The 22,862-nt window shown below is 41.0% G+C and overlaps 3 protein-coding genes across 12 annotated transcripts in view; 2 read left to right on the plus strand and 1 right to left on the minus strand.

The window, feature by feature from the left end:
• Positions 1 to 5,702, plus strand: part of ralgapa1 (Ral GTPase activating protein catalytic subunit alpha 1) — a 62,186-nt gene extending 56,484 nt beyond the window's left edge. For 4 of the 10 annotated variants that reach the window (XM_064323247.1, XM_064323236.1, XM_064323295.1 and 1 more), the window contains 2 exons: positions 2,356 to 2,470; positions 3,366 to 5,702. In XM_064323247.1, the coding sequence (XP_064179317.1) occupies positions 2,356 to 2,470; positions 3,366 to 3,453 (203 nt within the window). In that variant the 3' untranslated portion in view covers positions 3,454 to 5,702. Of the gene's footprint in view, positions 1 to 950; positions 982 to 2,355; positions 2,471 to 3,365 lie in introns of those variants that run through there. The other 6 variants (XM_064323257.1, XM_064323318.1, XM_064323309.1 and 3 more) reach the window with 4 other exon arrangements.
• Positions 5,703 to 6,197: 495 nt separating this feature from the next.
• LOC135248545 (insulinoma-associated protein 2) lies at positions 6,198 to 8,740 on the minus strand. Its single transcript, XM_064323326.1, has one exon. The coding sequence runs from the start codon at positions 8,631 to 8,633 to the stop codon at positions 6,993 to 6,995; it is 1,641 nt and encodes a 546-aa protein (XP_064179396.1). The 5' UTR covers positions 8,634 to 8,740; the 3' UTR covers positions 6,198 to 6,992.
• A 10,104-nt stretch (positions 8,741 to 18,844) lies between these two features.
• On the plus strand, positions 18,845 to 21,329 carry nfkbiab (nuclear factor of kappa light polypeptide gene enhancer in B-cells inhibitor, alpha b). The gene is made up of 6 exons (XM_064323338.1): positions 18,845 to 19,160; positions 19,677 to 19,782; positions 19,922 to 20,129; positions 20,244 to 20,332; positions 20,440 to 20,697; positions 20,857 to 21,329. Exons 1-6 carry the CDS (start codon positions 18,916 to 18,918, stop codon positions 20,890 to 20,892), a joined length of 942 nt encoding a protein of 313 aa, XP_064179408.1. The 5' UTR covers positions 18,845 to 18,915; the 3' UTR covers positions 20,893 to 21,329.
• Positions 21,330 to 22,862: the final 1,533 nt, after the last annotated feature.

Below are 22,862 nucleotides of genomic sequence, written 5' to 3' on the forward strand. Positions count from 1 at the left end.
AGCTTCTATCACAGGCCAATGAGCTGTAACCCTCTCACTCACGTATTAACATGCACTCTACCCCAGTCTTTTTATTTCTCTCTGCACCTCCCAAACCTCATTGTTTAGAGTAAGTTTGTTTTTTTTACTTCCTGTCCTTGCTGAATGTGGTGTGTAATCAGGACGTGTTGTAATCAGGGACAGAGGCGTGGGAAACACGGGCGTCGGTCAGAAACGCAGGTTGCGTTTTGACCCGGCTTGTGCAACGGCCGCTTTTCCCCACCGCTGTGGCTCATCTGTTGTTCCCTTTTTAAATGATTGCCCCCTTCCCCCCCCCCCTTCCCTGGTCTCGCTGTCTGGTGTCTACACACGTGTATAAAATGAAAGGGTCACCCGAGCAAGAGCTGTAATTAATGACATGAAACTGAATGAGACGGCTTTCTCTCTGAAATCACAAAAGTCGCAAAAAGTACAGGCTCATAAATCAGGAAACGGATTGCGTTTCATACTGTCGTGTCACCTTTGCTTAGTGGCATATTGCTTCCTCTGACAGACCCTTTCATTTTTTGAAATGTGCATGTGTTTATGCACACAGCTGAAAATCATGCTGAAAACGAATGGTGACGAAAATACATTTTGTTTTGTTACTGAAAAATTAAATGAAAGATTAGGTAATGCTGAAGAATGGCTGCTCTGTTCATTACAGAAGTAAGATTCTTAGACTGCAATGTGAAATAATAATTGCTGTATTATTTAAGTGAAATTAATTTCTGGGACTATTTTTCAGTATCAAAATGTTCTTGCTTGGAAAAGTGATTTGTTTCTGCCCAAGTGATAACACACGGCCTCTTTGAACCTCCGAATCCAAATGATCATGATTTATTTCATTTTTATCTGTTTGTTTCTTGGTTTTTTATTTCCGGTTATCGTTTTGTTTTATTTTCCCTTTATCTTATGTTTCCTCCTTTTAGATCATTAACTATCACTTGTGTGTATCTGAAGGTAAGACTTTGGAAGCGACCAAAACTAAGACTGCTTTTTTTTTTTTTTGTTTTCCTGTTTGGTTTCCCTTTGCTTGTAACCGAGTTATAAGCCCTCTCTATCGGGGATTCCTATCTGTGTCTCTACACTAAACCAGTCAGTCTGTCTCACTGTGGCGAGGAGTGAGCCTGACTCTGTTCTCTTCTGATGAATGTCTAGCCCTAACCCCCGGCCTGCATGCTGTTCTAACCGCCCGGTCTGCTTTGTGTTTAACTCCAGGTAGCTTTTTTAGTTTATTTTTTTTATTTCCGTCTTACGTTTGCCGCCACTCGCCACTCTTTTTCATTTTTTCAAATCCAGTAACCCCTCTCTTGTCTTACAGTGCGTCTTCTGGCATGGATTAGTGTCGCTCTTACTTTTCTTGTTTGTACTCTGTAATGTCGATTAGATGTCGTGTCAAAGGTCAGGTGGCCTCCTGCCGTCCCAGAATGCCATTCTCCGAGAGTTGTCCTGTATGCACTTCATACACTGACGGCCCACAGCAGATTTGGTGTGCATTTATAGAAATATCACTAAATGGGTAATGTCGCAAAGTATGTGCTGGCATGATCTGTATTTGCCTACATAATTCAGAACTCACAAAGAACAGCTACACGTAACAAGCCTCTTATGCCTGAATTCTGACCAGTTTGTTAACACTCGTTTAGAAGGACAATTAAAACTGCTAACTGCTCATGACCAAGATTGAGAAAAGGTTGAGGAACTAGTGACACTGCCTTGAGAGAAGAGGGCCTGTTGGTTATTAGGTTAGTGGTGGGTTGTACAGCATCTCACATGCAACTGTAGAGGGGAATGTTTATTCTGGAGATACAGGGTTGAAGTTGGTAAGTAGCTTCTTGTGTGTGTGTACATACGTGCGTGCATGTTTGTGTCTTAGCTGTGTATGTATGTGTCTTCTGTCTGTGTGTGTGTGCGCGTCTGTCAGTCTGCGTGTGTGAGTGTGTGTGCGCTCGTCTGTCTGTGTCAGTCTTTGTGTGTGCTTGCTGATGTGTCCGTGCATGTATGTGTGTGCATGGGTCTGTGTGCGTGCGTGCGTGCGTGCGTGCGTGTGTGCGTGCGTGCGTGTGTGCGTGCGTGTGTGTGCGTGCGCAAACTCAGTGCAGAAGTGGTTCCGCTGTTTTACGCACACCTGCTACTGTTTCCCTTTCAGTCTTGTGTCACTGCTCACACCTCTTATCTTTTTATCTCTTCTTCCCTTTTCTCTCTCCCATTTCTCTGTTCCTTTTTTCCTTTCTGTTATCCTCCCATCCTTGTTTCATCCCCCCCTCTCTCCTGTCCTCTCTCTCTGATCCCCCCCCCCCCCTTTATATCACGTTTCTTCATTCTCAACCAAAGAGAGAAATGCTGTGGTATTTCTGCTCCTTCCCAAACCTCCACTAGAAAACATTGGGCTCATCAAGGTAAAGGGCAAAGGCTTGAAACGGAAGGTCTTTCACGCTAGCTGTGAATGGTATGCTTAAAAGAAACTGGCAAATTGCCTCCTCCCCCCCTCCTCCTCTCCTCCCCCCCCCCCTGTATTTTGTTCTGTTTTCATTTTTAGTTTCTCTTTCGATGCCGTTATTCCCCTCTGACCCCATCGCTGTGTCTCCGCTCCTTCCTTAAGGTTTAGGTGTAAAGTCTCCGTGTTGATTAGTTCCAGCGTCTCTTGTGGTTAGCCGATTCGTAGCAGCTCACTGCAGCACACACACACAAGTCGCAGTGGTACTCTTGGGGGAAGTTAGTTTCTCGTAGCAATTTAGAAGTGCTGGTCGGATAAGTGGCAAGCATATTTGTTCCACACAAATAATCATTTTTATTTTTTTTTTGCCAGTGACTGCCTAATACTGTTCAAATTGGAGTCACGTTGAGATTATGTAATGTAACTTCAGTGATACATCCCAATTGCAAAGAAATGAGTGGTTAAAAATGCGAATCGCACGAAGCGTGGGCTTGAGGATGCTACGTTTTTCCTGCAATTACCTCTAACCTGCTATTTCCTGTTTGGCTTTTTCAAAACTGCGCCTCATATCAGCAACCAGAAAACACTGAGACAAAGATTTTCCAGAGATGCAACACCTCAACCTTTTCAGCATTGATGGATTGCATGTACCTGCCCTTAACCTGCCCTGAAGTTAAACTCCTCTTGGTTTTAAGCCCCAGGCAACTTGATGATGATGTATAGCAGTTAATGCTGTAAAGAGTAGAGGCTGCATCAGTAGAACGCAGTAGTCACTGTCAGTTGTGAGCGTGTGATGGAGAGTGACCCCGTTTCCTCCTGGATGTGTGGAATGTTTTGGGGGGGACAGGCCGTGGGGCTCTGACGCTTGTGCTCTCCCCCCACCCCCCCACCCTCCTCTCCTCCGCAGGCTCATGCCCCGAGAGTCAGCCGGGCGAAAGTCCAGCGGCGCAGGTAGACGGGAGCGACTTAGCCTCGCCAATGTCACCTCGTGCTAGCAAGAGCCGCATGTCCATGAAGCTCCGCCGCTCGTCCGGCTCAGCCAATAAGACCTGACCGCCAGGACCGCGCCCCCCAGCAAAGACTCCGCCCACCCCGCCCCCCTGTCCTCCAACACGACACCCCCCCCCCCCCCCACCGAGCTGGGCCTATCTTCCAACTCTCTTCTACCGAGGGACCTCTTCCACACATATAGACAGATGTATAAAGAGCGAAAAGTATGTATATTCAAAGTATATATTCAAAGTACATAATTATTTGTGTACGAAAAGGAAAGCCACACAGAGGTGTGTATTTTTGGCGTGCGTCTGGTGCTCGAGAAGCAGCCGGGCGCGTTCATTTACTTTTCTTTTGTACTGAAATAACAGACTCGTGTCATCTGCTGTGTGATTTTAGCTGTTGCCACTGTGTAAGAAGGTCACGAGTTCCCTCCTCTCCGCACCACTATGATGCCAGTGATTGTAAGAGAAACAAATTTATTTAAGCTTACCTTCTTCCTTCAGTTACTGCTTACTCCATACGGTTTTTTTATATATATATATATTTGTACAGTAGTCTATAATGGAGAATTAAACCGTTACTAAAGGGCTTGGTCAAAGATGGCAAATGTCGGTTGGCAAAATCAGATTTAAGCTATGAAATACGACACCCGTGTCTGTGAAGTGTAAATTGTTTGGTTAAGTCTAAGCACTTGCTCATGTTGCATTTTGGATTTGATACACTAAATATCAATATGGTTATTTTATCCCAGAATGATATTCACTACTGTTTTTTTTTTTCTTTCGTTTATTATGAAGATTGTAAAATCTGTTTTCAACTTCTGATGCAGAATGTTACTGATTTTGTCTGTTTATGTAAAATGTGTAATATTGAAACTACCCCTTCTCACTCATAATGGTTATATATAAAAAATGTATATGTATAGTGTATGAACCGTACCTGGTCTGTGTATATATTTTACAATATTTATATCTGCCAAAAAAAAAAAACTTAAATTGACCTCAAGCCACTTAGAACAACAATCCAAGGTGAAATAAAGCTCTCTTCTCGCTGGCGTTTGATTTGAGGGCGCTTGCTCTGGCCGGGCCCTGCTGAAGTCCACTCGGTGCTGGAGGTCGCGTGCGGTCCGCTCACAGCAGAGATGGACCGGAACGTTCACGGTGGGGACGATACCCTGAACTTAAAGGCCCTCCTCCTCTCCAAACCCCCACCCTCCCCCCCCCCACTCTCCAAACATTAGTAACGTGGGGGGGGAGACGCACCGCTGCGTGAAAAGAAAGACGCGTATCATTGCCCGAAAAAGAGGGAGATCACACTACACGATTATGCCAAACCAGACTGATTGGAGACTCCGGTGGGCTGATGGTACTGCCGGAGCCGGGCAGAGCGCTGCTCACCGCGGCACTCTTCTGGCTTTTTCCCTGCGAGGGGACAGGAGAAGCCGCCATGCTGTCCCATGCCCTTGTTTTCAAACGGGGCCCATTGCACCAATCGCCAACTTTGTGTACCGTACAAGCAGCACTGCTTTTTTTATTCTTTTGAATACTGAAACTTTTTGTTGCCATTTTATTAATTTTTGTTTGATTTACGTATATTCACATTCAGCAATAGGTTCTCTGTTAGAGACTAAAGGGATTGCAAATGGTCTTTTTTTTGACCAACTCAAATTAGTTTTCTTTTTCTTTTTTTTTTTTTAGAATATTTGTCACTGTTTCAACAGTTGTTTCTTGAATCTCATTTGTTTTCGAGGTCAATTATGTGTTTTCTTTTGCTACTCGCACATTTGTGAGGTTGTGAACGCTTATTTTCAGTTCAATATTTTTGTGCTCTTTTTGATCTTCAGATAGTTCAAGGTGGTTTAGAAAATGTCTTTTAGTTCAGATATGAGGTGTACCAAGGAGGGGGGGAAAGAAACACTTTCACGTGATTGGGTGGCAGTCAGTGAAGAATATGCCACATCCTATGGGTTGATTTGTCCAAATGAATTGTGTGTACTGCATTCCAGTCTCTGAAATGTGCACATAGTAAACAGAAAAAAACCTTTGCTCATCAGCAGTTGTATGCTACTACTGACCAAAACGCAGCATGGCACCAGTACTAACTGCATGTGTTGATATAAAAGAGCTACAAACCACACACAAATATTAGTCTTGTCAAACTTGTAGTATCTATACATTTGTAATGGCTGTAAGGCAAGGAAAATGGATGTGCAATTAAATTTGACAATAAAAAGTATTCTTATCACTTCCTTGTTCTGACTCCTGCGGGGTATTTACTGGTCATTAACATTTTCGCGGTCGTTAACATGCTGGAGTGTGCTGGATGTTCCGCCAGCTTTAAGTGGGGAGTGAACATGAAGGTAGCACGGACTGGTATAGCGGGTGTGTGCGGCTGCACGTCTAGCAAATCAGCTCTGTGTCTTTGTTGCATGCTGATCAAAAGCAACGTGCTACCAGGGAACTAATGCGTTTTTCAGTTGAGGTCTGGAAGCATAACCTGGTTTGATCCCAGGATCATGGGTCGGTGATCAAGTGCGACCTCAACGTAGTGCTGGGAAAAGTACAAATATTCGTCCGTTTTGACTCCTGGAATGTTTTCCTCCCCTTTGCTTTTTACCATCCCAAAATGAATTTCATGAAATGTATTGTACACTGAAATCTTGTATCTTGAGTGTGCCGACGTTCAGTAAGTCTTTCAGGGGTAGAAAGTACTAACAAAATACAGACTCCAGGAGACAGTTAAGTCAGTGTCTACAATTGTTTTATTAACCTTTGGTTAACACAGTGCCTTATTTAAAACAGTTTTCTGATGGGTACATTTCATATTCACCACATAGTAAAATATAAATATACAATGTTTTTCTTGGAGTACAACATATTAAAATTATTGTGATGTAGGCAGTTTTCAGAAAATCATTTGATGTGGAAATACATTTTTTCCCTTTCACAAACACTTGTTTACACAGTCACAGATAAGTTCGATTATTTCTGTTTAGGAAAATAAATGTAATATTCTTTTTTTTAATAATCGCTACAACTATACTTAACAAGCACATTCAATTTCCATAGGAACTACATTTAATGGTTCAAGACGTCCTGGTCTAGTTTTATTTTATTATACCAATTAGCAGTTTTACTGACCACGTGCCAGAAGTAAATTATGCACTGAGTCTAAAGATAGTTTGAACTATTGTCAATCTTCTGATTTTAGTGGCCCCAGCCCTTCTTATATAGCTACATTTTTGTATTCACATAGACTGATGAGAAAACATAGATTTAACTGGCAACTAAATAGAGTATCGAATTTTATTGCAAACTTGATGTCAATATATAAGTGGCTATTTTTCATTCGGGTGAAAATACTTCACTACAATATTTTTTCTTTCCCGCTGTTCGAGTACTGGAAGAAATATAAGACCAGTTCGGATACTCTGCGGTTTTACTATGTCATATTGAATAACTGAATTCACACGTAAGAAATACTGTACTTTATACTTTATATTTTACTGTTTTTAGGCTACTTGAACACATCTGCAAAGTTAGCAACCTGGCCTTACGGGCATTTGTAACAACATCACCTGCCGGTTCTCCGTCGGGTGAGACTTGTTAATATGCCTTGTCAAACCAGGTGAACTGAAAAAAGTAGAAGGACAGTGTTTGCAAGTAAATATCTGTTGTTCTCTTTGCATTAGGTCTGGTCTCACTAATGTGTTCACGCTCTTCACTGGGTTCACGAGAATGTCTTCTCTCACCGCATGCCACAACCGGTGTTTATCCCGTATTTCCGAAGAAGGAAAATGGGCCCCGCACAGATGACAAGGAAATGTGATTTGCCCACTTTCTATCTGGTTGCAAGAAGATGACCTAATTGTTTCATGGGCAGCGAGATGTTTTCTTAGGTATGCTTGCCTTCTGAATTTCTTGCTACAGTAGCGGCACTCATAAACCTCCTCGCTCGCACCAGAAGGCAAGTAAGTGGCAATGGTCGGATCCGCGGTTTCTGAGCATCCCAGTAACATCGAGCTATCGCCAGTTCTCAGATGAAGGTCGAAACAGCTGTCTTGGACTTTGAAACTGTGGTCTACAGACGCGGAATTTTCCTGCGGCTTTCGTCGCAGCTGATCTTGCCTTGCGCCGCTATCCACTGAGCGGTGTTGTTGAATTGGGAACTGGGAGCTATCCAGAGAGGAGTGGTGCTGATCGTTAACCAGTATCTTGCTGGCGTTTTCTTTCCCCTCTGTGGATTGTTTCTCGGTGCTATGGTCTATTGGCAGTTGAGATTTCTTGCCGCTTTGGGATTCCACGTTAACCGGACGAGGCTTGTGCCACCTGCGATGTGATGCCAGGTTGGCTGGGCAACTGAAAACTTTATCGCACTCAGGGCAGCGGTACTCTACGCGGACAATTCTTGAGCACTTGTGCTGTGCGAGTGAAAACGGGTCAGGATACTCTTCCTTGCACAGCTGGCAAATGAACTCACCCAGCGGTTTCTTATGCCCAGAAGAGGACGCAGCTTTCGACTCCGGACTTTCCTTTTTTATCTTCAACCCCAGCACAGGTGAGGTGGTCACCTCATCTTCGAAACTGAGTTTCCTAATCACCTTGGTCTTTTTATTCGGTTTGCCTTTGCGATCGGAATCCAGGTATGGTCGTTTCATGACGTGATGAAGCGGCGAGTACAGGTGAACAGGTGTGTCGAATTTAATGTCTGAAGGCGGGAAGGGCGAGTGATTCATCAGTAACCTTTCCATTGAAGACACGGGGGCGCCCACTGGGAAGGACTCTGCCATTGCCGGTGACCTCAGACACCTTTCAGAGAACGTTTTTTTAAGCTCTGTGCCGACTGGTTTGATCGGACTGTACGAAGCATCAGCTCGACCCGGAGAGCCATGACCGGAGTTGTCGATGTTATCGCGTATGTTGTCGGTGGAGACCAAACCCCTTTCTGCTTTTTCTGCGCTTTCGGAAAGCTGTGCCTGTTCCGTTTCTACAGGGACACTCGTCCATAATTCTCTGACATCTCCGGGATGTCGTGCATCTGAACATGCAATGGCCACGGTGGTCTGCCCCTCTGTTTGTTGGGGTTGATCCACTTTAGACGAGTCTCTGTCCCCATCGCGCATCCTGTAAGATGCTGGTGAAGTCCGTTTGCTCCTTTTAACTAAAAATCCCCTGGGCATCTTTACGCCGGCGACTCTACGTCCACTTTCGGATGCGATTAAACAAGCGCGGTCGGTGCCTGATGACCAGTGGTATCAGAATACGCTTGGAGAGACGATCTAAGACTGTGTCCATCAATGCGCGTGACTTGCTTTTTATCTTTGGGGCTGCCTTTTGTTTTCGTGAAGTCACTATTTGTGTCAAAGCCTTGCCCAATCAGTAATCAGAGAATGGATAACTGGACCACAATGCCAAAAGCGCACTAAGTAGGAGGGGCAAGGTTTAATGAGGACGTTTATTGTCAGTTGCTTTCCCGATATGGAAACTAGATTGTCTTTACAATCTGAAATTGTATCATCAGCTGATATTGGTAACTTATTGGTCCTAGTTGTCCTTTATTGGCATACATTTGGCAACTTTTCACATCCATTCAAATGGTATGTAGTTTATAGCCTATATGTAACCTATAGTATTCGTACTAGATCAACACTATTCATATACATAATTAGATAACAGGACATGTATGATTTGCGATCCGTACGGTCCACACATAAATAGCAGATTCAATAGCCTACAGGTTTCTCATGTAGGCCAATGACTATATTTTATTTTGAACACAGATGTTTTCGTCTCGTTCCTTAAATGTAAAGGCATATTTTGAATATTACAACTTCAAATAGGCCATGTCTTTTTCACAGTGAAAGGTTAAGTTTGTTCAAGATGACAGAAATGCCTGTCTTATCAGTTCCAGCAGTAAAAAAATGTTTGGCAAATGTGACTGTGCATAGATATTGATGTTGTCACGTCCAAGTAATTTTTTAACATAGCTAACCAGTCTAAAATTCGTACAAATTGATTGGATCTAAAAGTGACTGGGAAAAGCTAAATGTAAATGGCGCAACTGCAGGTTGACTACGTAGCTTCCTGCAGTCGTCAACACTAACCTACATCAACTTATTTGATCGCATTGCTGTATTACATATACAAATCTGTATGTTCTTTTGCATCCTAATAAACTGATTTAAATATGCAAATAATTGAGGAAATAGAAGCCAGACATTATATGTCTATGTTTCGGTCTTAATTATAACTGCATCTAAGATCGATTTTAATTTTGCAGAGACGTGTGCTCTTTAAAGTGTTTTGATTGAAACTGAAAGACTCCCGCAGTGCAGCATCTCCCACTAATATGGTTGAGTGCTGACAGAAGCGTTGTCTCCAACTAATAGGATTCAGTTGATGCTGTGCCCCCGCCGCGCTCTTCTTTAACCTTTCTCGGAATTCTTGATTCGGTTACGAGCATTTCCTGTATTTGATATGAGCAATTAAGAGGCAAGCATTCTTTTGGCTTGATGTTCTGCTGGCATGTCGCATAATTTGGCATTTGTGGGCAGACCGTTATCTTAATTTAGCCGTTTAATGTAGTTTACCTGCTTTTTCATTAATGCTTCTGGGACGCAGACTGTGCTACGAGAGTTAGATGAAGGCTATGATTAGACAGTTTAATTCAAAAGGCTATCTCGCTTAATGTAATCCTCTTTTCAAACATTGATTAGCAGTAACCACTTTGTAGACACATTTAATTGGCAATATTCTAACAGACAAACTACTCCGTTATTTCATTATTTTTTCACATCCTTTGTTAGACCTATATATGCATGCCTTTATGGCTGTAAACAAAATATTTCGTCCTTGCGATATGCCAAATTGGAAGACACAATAAGCTTAGCAATAATTTTGAATTCGTTTGCTGTGATTTGCAGTTTGACTAGTTTACTGCAGGCAAATCTTTTTTTCCTAACAAGGTCATCCAAGCTGATTAATGCTTAGCACAGTGTGGCCTGTGGGCTGCAATTACAAACGCGTGGACACATGTTGATATTATTTCGTTAATGTTGACTAAATATCGATTCGCATACCCAGCCTAGTCACTGTAATTGCATACTACTTTATAACAATACAAATTAAGTATATAAACAGCTGTTCATGAAGGACAGCTTTCGATAAGAATGAGACCGTGCAGATAAGACATACGGGCTAACGGGCAGCTTGTCAGAAATGTTTTAATCTTTGTCGCTCTATAGGCTATGCTACTGTAAAAGACGACTTACCCAGGCAAGTAGCCTATATATATATTTATATATCAGTAGCCTATAGTATATTTAAATTTATTAAAATAACGGATACTATTTAAATAGCTTCAGTAAATTCACATTCATTAGACCTACATTCTATATATTTTTTGTATTCTTGCAAACACATCCCTACTAAATAGGCTACTCGTTCGTTCAGATATTTTGAAGAGGCACCACCTCGCATTTAGATTTGGTCAATGATACAAATCTAAATATAATAAGGAAAACGCTAGCGCACATTGATCTGCATTGTGGGGTGGGGAGGCTAAAAGCCACTGTCGCTGTATCATATGCTATTTGCTTGCCCGATTGGGGAAAACGATGGGAATATCTGCATTTCCATTTTCCCAAGTGAGAACGCGGCGCTATCTCTTCGGCAGAAGGGTAGTGATGCTTGCGGCGTTGACAGGATGGTGTGTGGGACTGGCTTTGGAGGCTGCCCACCCCGCTGATAACATGCCAGTGGGAACAGGACACTCATTGACGTTCCTCCTCCTCGCAAGGCTGGGGACGCTGATAAGAGATCAGAGTAGCTGAGCCCCCGTTATTCCCGAGGGCACGCAGTGACCGGCCTGCGTGATTAAATGTTCAATGGAGGTGGTTCTGGTTCAGTGGGCGTTACTTCACTTTAATCAAAGAATACCCGTGAAAACTGGCTCATTAGGGGGAGATTTGCTTCACAAGATATACGTGAAGGAGCGAATAACCGTTTAACTCCGTTATTAAAGCATATATAGATATGTAAATTATAGTTACATTTGAAAATATTTGATTAGTACATTTTCATGTTTGATTATATTTTTTTCAGTTTTCACAGCTAGGCTATATTCAAAATTTAAATAAACCTTTGATCTGGCAGATTTTTATTTATTAAATCCAAATATAATGCAAAGCTTCTGTATATAGGCTACTGATGTTTCTTGCAATATATTGCAACCTTATTTGCAATATAAATGCATATTGCAAATACAATAGCCGATACGCAAACATGATTTTACAATTTTACACAATGTGTTACGTGTGTGTGCCTAGGCGCCAGCTCTGTGAGTGCTGAGAAGCTTCAGCATCCCTAATATTTAAGGGGGACAATTTTTAATACAATTAATAAATAAATAAAAAACACTGTGTGTAAAAATAAAACTCTATTCTCTTGCCTAAACATGTGTATCATTCAAGCTTTAACCTAATTGCGGTGCAATTTCTGAATTTCTTGTTAACGAGGTGTGTTACGTTACTGATTGATTGCGTTGTAACTGTGGGTCTAATTAATATATAGGCCTTGTTTCGTGTCCTGTTATAATACAAATAAGGTTTAACCAATTATCTTTGGAAGTATATTCATTTAGCATTTAAGAACTGAGATAGCGTTGCATATAAGGTGATGAACGGTGATGGTGCGGGATGACTCAGCACTGCAGGAGGTGAACAGCTCTAGCACCTATGTAAAACCTACTGTACTGGATCTGGCAGCATCAAGGCCGGCAGCTTGCGTGGTTAATTAAAATTTAATTGTTCCTAATTAGCGCCTATGTTCTCCCCCTCCCCCTCAACAGACACACAGAGCAATGGTGCTTTGATTGCACGCACCATTCTTACAACCTGGGTGTAAATAAAGATAAGATAATTTTTGCAGTTGTTGTAATAGCGTCAAATTATATTATTGCATTCAAGAAAAGACATAGACGCGCGTAATTATGTGAACCACGGTATTCTAATTTGGGATACCGCTGCCTGTTTTCAGGTTTCATAGACGAATTCCAACACTGAATAATATCCTACTTTTGAATAGTCCACAATCTGAGTCAGAGCAAACCACTGTGCAAGCCTATGCCCTAATGGGAGTGTCACACTTCCTACTGATCTTGAACAACCATTGCTACAGACCTGTGCATGCATATAGTCGCCACGAAAAAAGAAAAAAAACTGGATCAAAGACTACACCTAATGTTGCCATTTACTGAAAAAAGAGATGTTTGCCCATTTGATGAACTATTCTCTAAACCATGGGTGTCCAATCTTATCCTAGAAGGTTCGAGTAGGCAGGCGACAAGCTCTTGGTTTTGTCTTGCACTGAAACTTCAGATTCAATCAATCAAGGGCAACGTGGACACTAAGCCGAAAGTGATTAACAATGCTCAATTTCAGTATTCATTCGCCAGGGGGCAGTACATGAAATTTGTTTCAAGTTGATCTTGTCAGTCAATTCATTGCATCGATTCAGTTACATCCGTACGGTCTTGTATTCATGCTTATTTACGCTGCCCGTATCTATTTATTTTCAGTGAAATCCTTACGCGCTACCATTCTTTCATTATCGGTCAAAATAAATATAATAGTTGTTTTCTAATCCAGGTTGCATCAGGGTTTCATTAATTAAAGAAGTATTGGCAATTCAGCAGTGTAAGCTCAATATTAATCTTATTCCTAACAAAGATAAAAGTATGTACTATGGTGTAACTACAACAAAAAAACATGCTAGAATTAAGAGTTTTATAAAATATCTTATATATTTTATATTTTTTATATTTTGAATTTTGTATTTTACCCATACAGATATATCCAAAAGCTGAAGAAAAAATCAAATATATTTACTCGTATGAGTCACTGTATACAGTAAGTCACTAATTTCATCTCATTTTAAATTGAGCCAAGTTAAAATTCGCCTGGGGGAAAAAAAGAAAATCGCGATTGGTAATATATGCCAATGGCAAGGTAAAAGCTATGGACCCCCAAAATCCACTGGTTAAAGGGCTGCTTGAATCACCCAAGCTTAATACACATGGATCAGAAAAATTGTGTTCAAAATAGTAATGGAACAAATATTCAACTAAAGCAGGGGAACATTGCCCCCTAGTGGTGAAACATTGTACACTCTGTATTGCACACAATTTTATTATTATTATTATTATTATTATTATTATTATTATTATTATTATCATTATTATTATTATTATCGTTATTATTATTATTATTCATAAATAATTTCTGACACTCCTAATTTATCTTACATTACCTCTCACCTGGATTAGTAGCAGCTATCAGACAAACTCCCAAGGTATGCATATACATATATACATGTTGCCCCTAGGTATGAGTGTGTGAGGATCTCCCGTGACTCTGACAAAGGAATAAGCAGGTATAGATGGATGGATATTGATATAGTAATTTATTGTATTACAGTGTAAGCAACAATAGCAGTAGCATGGAATGATTTCTTGTTACTTCATAAACTTTATTTCATTCTACAGTGAGGCCTTTGGTAATATACACATTTCCATTTCCAGAAAACTAGAAGCAACATATTTAGAGTAAACATTTGAAGCTTAAGTTTAGCAACCATTGAAATCAATTAAGACACTGCTCATGTTTATGTTACTACATAGTTACAAAAAATGTTTGATATTTAGTTCTCAAGGTATGGAAGACTATTTTAGTCTATAATACTTACAATGTCTATTTTGCCACAGGTGTTTCAGAACAGGAAAAACTGGGTGTGAGACACATTCCATTCGCATTCCAATGGTTCCCTAGAGTATATTGTTCCCTGGAGTCATGAGACAGTACCAGCTAGGAATCCCCCTCGTCCCCAGAACAGGACGTACATACCTACAAATATTTGGTTGATGAAAGTATGGCATAGGTGAATGCTGAATCACTAGGCAACCACTGAATGAAGTGAAACTCTCTGATCACATGACTACCTCACTGCTCACAGATGGAATCTCTCTAAAGACCAGGACATTCCTGTTTGCATCTTGTGTAATACATTTGTAGACTAGGACATTATATTCATTGGGACAACGGCTTCTGTATTCAATAAAGATATGTCTCCCAAATGATTGGGAACATAAAATGCAAAAAGCCATATTGCAGCCCATCCCTGAAATATATACATTTTTATTAGGCTATGTTAGTGGAAACCCAGTGGTCATTATATTATTTCTATGCCACACATAGTTGTATATATCTATATTTACCTTTATAGTTTAAAAGAACTGCCACTTCTCTCCACTAACTATCAGATTTGTTATAATGTATACAAAGAATTCTGAGTAGGTTACATGAAGCCACAGTATAGTATAGGGTCAGACCTTTTAAGGGGTAGGTGCTCAAAGTGAGAAAAGGACACAACCCTTTTTTACGACAACCAGTTATTGTATAGAATATATTTAACCGAAATTAATGAATGAAAATTGATGACAACAACAATAAGGATAGGAATATAATTTTTAAAAATCAAATCCAAGGGGCACATTGGGTACTTGGGGTAAAAGGAGCAGATGCTTAAGCACCTGGAGCCCCCCTCAGCACGTGCCTGGTACAGCAGCTGATCAGTGCATTCCCTATGTGGCCTAAAAGACATTTTTACAGGCAAGCAGGGCACATGACTAAGGAACATGAGTATGCTTCTGTATTGAGAAGGAATATCCCTGTGCAGTTAATACATAACTCAGACATGAGTCAGCTCACCTGAGATCCAGTCCATTCTTGTCCATCTCGCCCGTCTCTTAAAGTGCAAAGTTCAATTACACCGATGACTGTGATATAACTGTGCTTCATCATGCTACTGTGCACCATCCATGCCAGCAAGAATACCCTCCCTGATTGTACCATAATTTACACCTGTACACATGTATATGTGATACAGGTGTAAATTACAGGTGCATTGTACAGATGTACTGGATCAAAATGTGGAAGGGGAGGGTCATTGTGAATCCCTTAATGAGGCAGCCCAGTTAACCTGATACTAAATGACCAGAGGTCTGCCAAAAACAGTAGTTCAGTGAGGTGATTTCCACCTTAGTCCAGCACCTGTTCCTGACCATCCCAATGGCAAATGGGGCTGGTAGCACTGCAGGGCCCCTCATAATCAGACATTTAACCACCCAGGCAGGGTGGCTATTAGTTTGTTGGATTGTCTTTGCGTCGTCGGGCACCCAGTGTCTGCTCTGGGGCGGGGCCCGGTAGCATGTCCGGTAGCAGCTGTGCTATAAATGAACTTTGCTCTTCAACAGCGTGTCAAATAATGCAGGGAGTGCCAGGACCCCATCATTATTGCGGTCTCAGGTACAGCTTTATGTAAGAAGCCTACTGTGTCAGCATGACGCACGCATGCCATTCGTGACAATAAGCACTTTCACATTCACCAGTCCCTGCAGAGAGAGGGAGAACAGACAAGAATGGACTGGATCTCTGACGTGCTGACTCATGCCTGAGTCACTTACCAACTGTACAGGGATAGTCACGTTCTAAATGTACTGGGATATTCCTTCTCAGCAAAGAAGCGCATGTGTGCTGTTTGTCAGTAAAAATGTATTTTAGGGCACATGGTGAATCAGATGCACATGGGGGGTGCCCAATTTGTCCCTTTAATTTCATAAATTTCTAACATTATAGTTGCTGTCAATAGTTTTAGTGCTCATGCTGTGCTTCATTTTGGTAAAATTTATTATGTACAATGTGCACAGTTTTTTTCACTTTGAGCACCTACTCCTCAAAAGGTCTCTGCATGAGCCTGTTCCTCGGACAGTCTGAAAACTGAACTATTGCACTGCTGAGTGAAAAGTAATGGTTTGGCCTATGTCCTTCAGAGGAGGGCTTGTGCTTGTCTGCGCTCTCCAAAATTGGTTGCAGTGACAACAAAGGCATATGAATAGAATTGGGCATTCCAAATAGAGAGAAAAGAAAAAGACTGAACTGTGGCGTTAAGGGCAGCGAAAGCGATACATCAGTATGTATCGCTTTCGTAGTAGTTCTGTGGCAAGTGACACACCTGCCAAGCTGTAATCTTCACCTCCTCCACAGGGAACAGGGATTCCCCAGAAATATTCCAAAACCCCACACTTCAGCGGAACCCAGGCACTAACTTTAAACATCCTGCTCTACGGAGCGTCAGAGTCTCATAGCTCAAAACTATCTACAATTGTAATGGGTTAATGGAAAACAGAAATATTATTTTTTTGCTGTTCAGCAGAATTCAGTTTTTTCTACATGCACAGTGTATGCATGATGCCAACAAATACAGCATTTTAGAGTACTCAGATAATAGAAAAATTGTAAAGTTATCTGAATACTCTCAACAGGAAAAAAAAATGCATGCAAAAGCTAATATTGAGACATAGTGTTCATAAGACATGAGGTAAATGCGGTCCTCTGTTGCATAAAACAACAAGAAGGATATCTTACCAAACTGTACATAAAAACATTGCATTTACATAAGAGGCTAATGAAAACTTGGAGTTGTACCAATCTAAATTGAAAATTATTATTTTTTAAATTAGATTTGTATATTATTTATCATCATTCTTAGCTTAAAACATTACATTATGTTGGTTGTGTAATATTCATTATTGGAAGAAATAGAAAATCCTTAGTTGCAAACAGTTTGCAATCCAAATTTATCTCCCCTGTGCCAATGCACGTTTAAGAAAAGCAAAGAGATAGAATAACACTCCTGAAAAATATTGAACATAAACAGATTATGACTCCAGTACTGCTAGCTGTGTGCCTCAGCACAAGCCAAACGCACAAGAAGAGAGGAACTGGATTGTGTAACAACGTTGTTTCCCCTAGAGTTCTGCTGTAAACACCACAGAGCCCAGACACAAACAGAAGTGGATTTGATGTAAGCATTTTTTTTTTCTTCTGAAAGTACTTTGCGTGCCTGGGAGTTTCTCAGGATATCCAGTCTAGCAATCACAAGATATCTCTGGGAACATTTTCTTTCATTTCAGATATGATTTCCCAGGTCTTATATAATGGTTTTATATATTCCCAGGTCGTATATGCTGTTATAAAGACATCGTACGTATGGAAACCCCTGGCATATACCAAATAAAAGTATTTTATTCGGCGTTACCTGTGAAATTTTAGATAAGCTCTGTAATGCAAACAATAAAAATACGTCATTCATTATCAGACAAAATGGGAAAATTCGTTCTGTGTCTTTTTTTATTTAGGCCTATTTATTTAAAGTCTTTTTTTTCAGCAACGGCATAGTGCAGACAAAAACTATGTTGTACGCACTCCACACCTTGTAGTGACGTAAAGACTACATGCACGTTACCACTAGAGGACGTATGTGGTTTTAAGCCAAAGCAAATAATTCTGCATGGAAACCGTTGCTATGTTGTTGTTGTTGCTTGATTTAAAAAAAAAAATCCACCTCTGTATACGCACCATTATTGTGCAAACCGAAATTGTCCCTAGTTACTGTCTGATTGAGAAAGGTGAATATTCATATCCAGGTAAGTCATTTTGTGGAATAGGAATTTCCCCGCAGGTGAAATGGTGGAATAATATTAATCAGGGTGCCGCTGAATTGGTTTACCATCACATGGGATTCAATGATGGACAAGAGATTCCCCCATCTGCAGTTTAGTTTTACGCACGTCTAGTTTAATTTTCATACACTTGCAGTCAGTTATATTCATATAAGTGTAAACAGTTCTGTTTCAATAATGCAAAAAGTTTTGTGCTGTGCTTGCAAAAGGAACCCTGACAACAGTTAAATAAATGTTGCAATAAGAGAGCTATTTTACACAAAATAACTTATGCACTGCCTTTTCCAAATTCAGCACAATCATATTGCAGTTATCAATGCAAAACTTAATGTTCATTTAGAAGCACTTCACGTGTTACTTTTCCATGACCCTCGTGGGTTTTGTCACAAAATGATTAATAGTAACCAAACGAAGAAACTCCCAAGTGTCCCCTTGTGCATCCAGACGGGTGTTTCCACAACTAAAATATCCCATAGTCACTCATTGACTCCTATAAACTGGGAACACTAAAACTTCAAATCGCGCAATTATCTTATTAATTATTAAGAAAGAAAAATGAAACAAAATAACAGTGCTTCATCCCTTTTTACGTGTTATGTCCACATTTTGTGTTTCAAAATCCATTCTGCAAAATAGTGAACATGGATGTTAACATTTAATTACACATCTGGGGGTTTCATACACATCTAGCTATGGGGGGAATTTTCATCAAATTCTGAGCTGAGTTTCCCAAACGCCGTTAACCCGATAACTCATCTGGAAATCCCCCACCCCAAGAGGCTCCTCCCACAATCTAGATTTAATGCTGATACACTCCACAGCCAGCTACAATTTGGCTGTAGCTGGTTACGTGAAGACGTTGTAGCCTACTACCAGAGTTCTAAATGAAAATGGATCGCTTTCAAGTAAGCAACAGCAACCAGTTGGATTATAATATGGATTCGAAACACGGGAAAGTGTTGCCCTGCAACGACGACCGAGTGGACAGCGGTGTTTATTCTTTGCAAGAAGAGGAAGACGCATGTAATGGCATTTTGAACGACATGAAAAGCCTGACTGTGGCTCCCGTGGATTCAAGAGAGTACACCAGCGAGCCATGGAAACTGGAAAGAACTGAAGACGGAGACACGTAAGTTTTTTCACTTATGCCTGATTAGCCGTTTGTATTGGGTTTTGTCCCGGCAATGAACATATTTTGAATAAGGAAAAAAAAAAAATTGTAGTGCAAATGTAATGATTGTAGCAATGAAATAGCTTAACAATTTTTTTTAAACTGGAGAAATTTTTTAAATTGAAAGGCTTATTTGTTCGGCAAAAGCGGAAGAAAAGTAAAGTTGAATTTTGGTTTGGAAAATAGAAATAAACACAGAAATACACTGCATTTATGTAAGTTGCAAGTATGTAGCCTAACGTCGCGCAGTCAATTTGGGCGGTACTTAAGGTAAGGCAAGTCTGGAAAGTCCCGGGCGCTCTGCCAGGAATCCGACGCCTTTAACGCACAAAATGTGTCAAGCCACTACTAGTGGAAATAGTTTGATTGGAGAAAAAAAATTCCTTGCAAAACTATAGACTGTATTGCTCACACGTTAAATAACCACTGTCTACGAATATTAGTTTTTTAAAAATTCTTTTTTTTCCCCTCCAGACTTCTTCATCTTGCCATTATCCACGAGGCAGAAGACTATGCAATCCAGATGATTCAACATTCACGGAACGATCCGTTCCTCAATGTACAGAACCACCAGAGACAGGTAAATGTCAACACAAGGATTGCATTTGCCTCAAAGAAGTACCACAATCTGCATTTACCTCAAAGAAGTACCACAACACCTAGATGGGTATAGGGCTTCATTTCAGTGGCTGAATGCTTCTTCCTGGTTTTTTCCTCAGACCCCTCTCCACCTGGCAGTGATCATGGAGCAGCCTCAGATTGTAGACCGGCTCCTAAAGGCTGGCTGTGACCCCCAGGTGGTGGATGAATTTGGGAACACTGCCCTGCACATCGCCTGCAAGAAGGGATCCCTGCACTGCTTCAGTGTGCTAACCCAGGCCTGCACACAACAGCTTCAATCCATCCTGGCCACCCCCAATTACAGTGGTAGGTACACCTGGACCAGGAAATTGCACCTCTGCCTCTGTGTTCTAACTTCCCCATTGATGACTCAGGGTTTCTAGTCACCTGTCCCTGACCAGCTGTTTCATCTATTTACAGGACACAACTGTCTCCACCTCGTCTCCATTCATGGCTTCCTATCAATGGTGGAGATGCTTATTGAACTTGGCGCAGATATCAATGCCCAGGTAGGTGTCACCCTGTTCAAAACGCATTCCATTGCCAAGTTCTTTCATGGAGAGAAATGGATATGTAGCTACCAGTCGTCTAACTGTACCTTCTGGTGTTCTCTCAGGAGCAGTGCAATGGCCGCAGCCCGCTTCACCTCGCGGTGGACCTCCAGAACTTGGAGCTGGTACAACTCCTCATCGCCAAGGACGCCAATGTCAACAGCCTGACCTATGGCGGGTACTCGCCGTACCACCTCACCTACGGGCGGCAGAACGCAGAGATCCAGCAGCAGCTGTATGAGCTCACAGATCATGAGCTGAGAGAGCTGCCAGAGAGCGAGGCTGAGGACAGTGACGAAGAAGCTCTATCTGATGATGACATGGTAGGCTTCCACACAGCGTGCTTTTCTTAATGGTTTTTAAACCGGTCAATGTTAAGGTGGCAAATCATTTATAGATTTACCGATGCCGAGTTGTGCACGTAATGGCTGGGACAGTTCCGAATATTTCGATTCTAACTTGTGTCTCCGCTCTTTCCCCAGATGTATGATGACTTTCAGTGGATGGGGCAAAAGTAAGGCTGTGTCCATGTTACCAAACACAGTGACTGAGAGAAAACGGCAGCAGACCGATCCTGCGTGGCAGAGCATGGAAGGTGTGCAATAAGAGCACCAGACCCATGATCAGCAAGCAGGAGACCCGGTTAGAAAATCACCGGAGCGACAGGCATTCGTGCCAGGCGACAGCAGTTCTGGATGAGAGGGACAGAGAGAATCGGTGAAGAACAGAAGCATAGCATAAAGATGCCAAGAGAAAAGGAGACTCATACTTTCACAAAAGCACAAGCTAATATGAGACTGGACAGTTTACTGTATTGTAAATAGCTATATGTATAGATATCTATTTTTGTAAAATGTAAATATGTTTAAAAATGGTTTACAACACTATTATGTACATATTCACATGTGGACAGACCTAGCACACTCCTTTGAATTAAAGAAAATATATTTTAAAATTTGTGTTTCTGGTTGTCTTTGATGGTTGGGTGTATGACGGGTTTTGAGGTGGTAAATGGTGTAGAACTTAAAAGAGTCTTCTAACAATGCTTCTTGACACATTAACCTCTGTGGTAAGAACACAAACAAACCTTGAATCAAGAGAACTAAAATATAGAGTTCAGGCCTTACTTAAGAAAACCATTATAAAACTGATCTTGTCAATTCTTTATGAATAGCCTCTCAAGACTGAAAAGAGCACACACAATCCCCTTTTTGTGTCTGCTGTTAAAGTACATTCAGTCTGAATAGTTGACATGGAATCTGACCATCTGTCATTAACAGTAAACTTTCTTAAGATAATTCCGCATTTGCTCTTGACAGACGTTTGATTTCACTCGAATTTCTTGTAGTGCAGACGCATTCATCTTGTAGCAAGCTCCAAAATTTCCCCGATGTCAAGATTCACTCATACTCCCATACTCTGCTTGAGGAAGGTAGTGTCGTAATGTTCACTGGAATATGAATGAGCAAATCGCGATTTCAGTGGGGACTGATACGTCAGTTTATGTGGGATCCGAAGTTGCAACATATTTTCTGCAATAGTGCTAAACTATTTGACTCCAAGCTACAGAGTTTGAACACTGAAGGCTTGATATGTTAGATTGTTTACAGTATCAAAATAAACTATTTTAAGTTGATTTTGAAAAGCTGAAAACACAATACTGGATCAAAATTATATTTAAAGGTACCTTAAATTAAGGTATGAAATAGACACCCTACTGATACCCATCTTTGATTGCACTCAATACAACATTACTCTGAAAAACAGATCTTAATCTCTTAATAAAGAGAGAAATTCCAAATGAAATCACTAAAGACCAAAGGTCCACTAGAAGACTATAGCTCATTATCTTTGTGGCTTGAGAAACGCCCCCTCTCTTTAGGTCTCTAAAATGTCTTCCAGACACTGGAATAGCTCTTCTCCCACTCAAATTTAAAGCAACAAAATATACCATTATGACCCCTACACACAACCACACACACCTACATAACAGCAAGACAAACCTTAAACCGCGGCCATAAAAAAATCCTACAGACCACAGAACATCTCTGATTTCAGGTCACCTATACTGAAGGACTAATAACAAGGAGAACAGTAAATAGCCATATTATTCAGAAGCCATGAAATAGTCAATTGTTATGAGTGTTATGAGCTCAAGTTCTTCGGCATGATTCAGACTGAATGGTTCCCCCAGTGTGTCACGTCTGCTAACAGCTTCTTATTACAGTAAGTGCTAAAACCATAGGGTCTTGTATGTGGTTTCCCACCACGTAAATGAATACTCATGCCCTTTCGGAATTTTAGATCTAATTAACATCCTTATAACCATAGCACCTTGAACAGTAAGGAACACAACTACTAATAATGTGTCAGATTACAAATTCAGGAAAAATTTACTCTGGCTGGATGCTATCAACTCACTCATAACTACTGCCGGTCTTAAATAGAAGGTAAAAGGAAATACGCAGGAACATACAAACAATTCACA

The sequence above is a fragment of the Anguilla rostrata genome, chromosome 1 (genome assembly GCF_018555375.3).
Source record: "Anguilla rostrata isolate EN2019 chromosome 1, ASM1855537v3, whole genome shotgun sequence".
Classification (NCBI taxonomy): domain Eukaryota; kingdom Metazoa; phylum Chordata; class Actinopteri; order Anguilliformes; family Anguillidae; genus Anguilla; species Anguilla rostrata.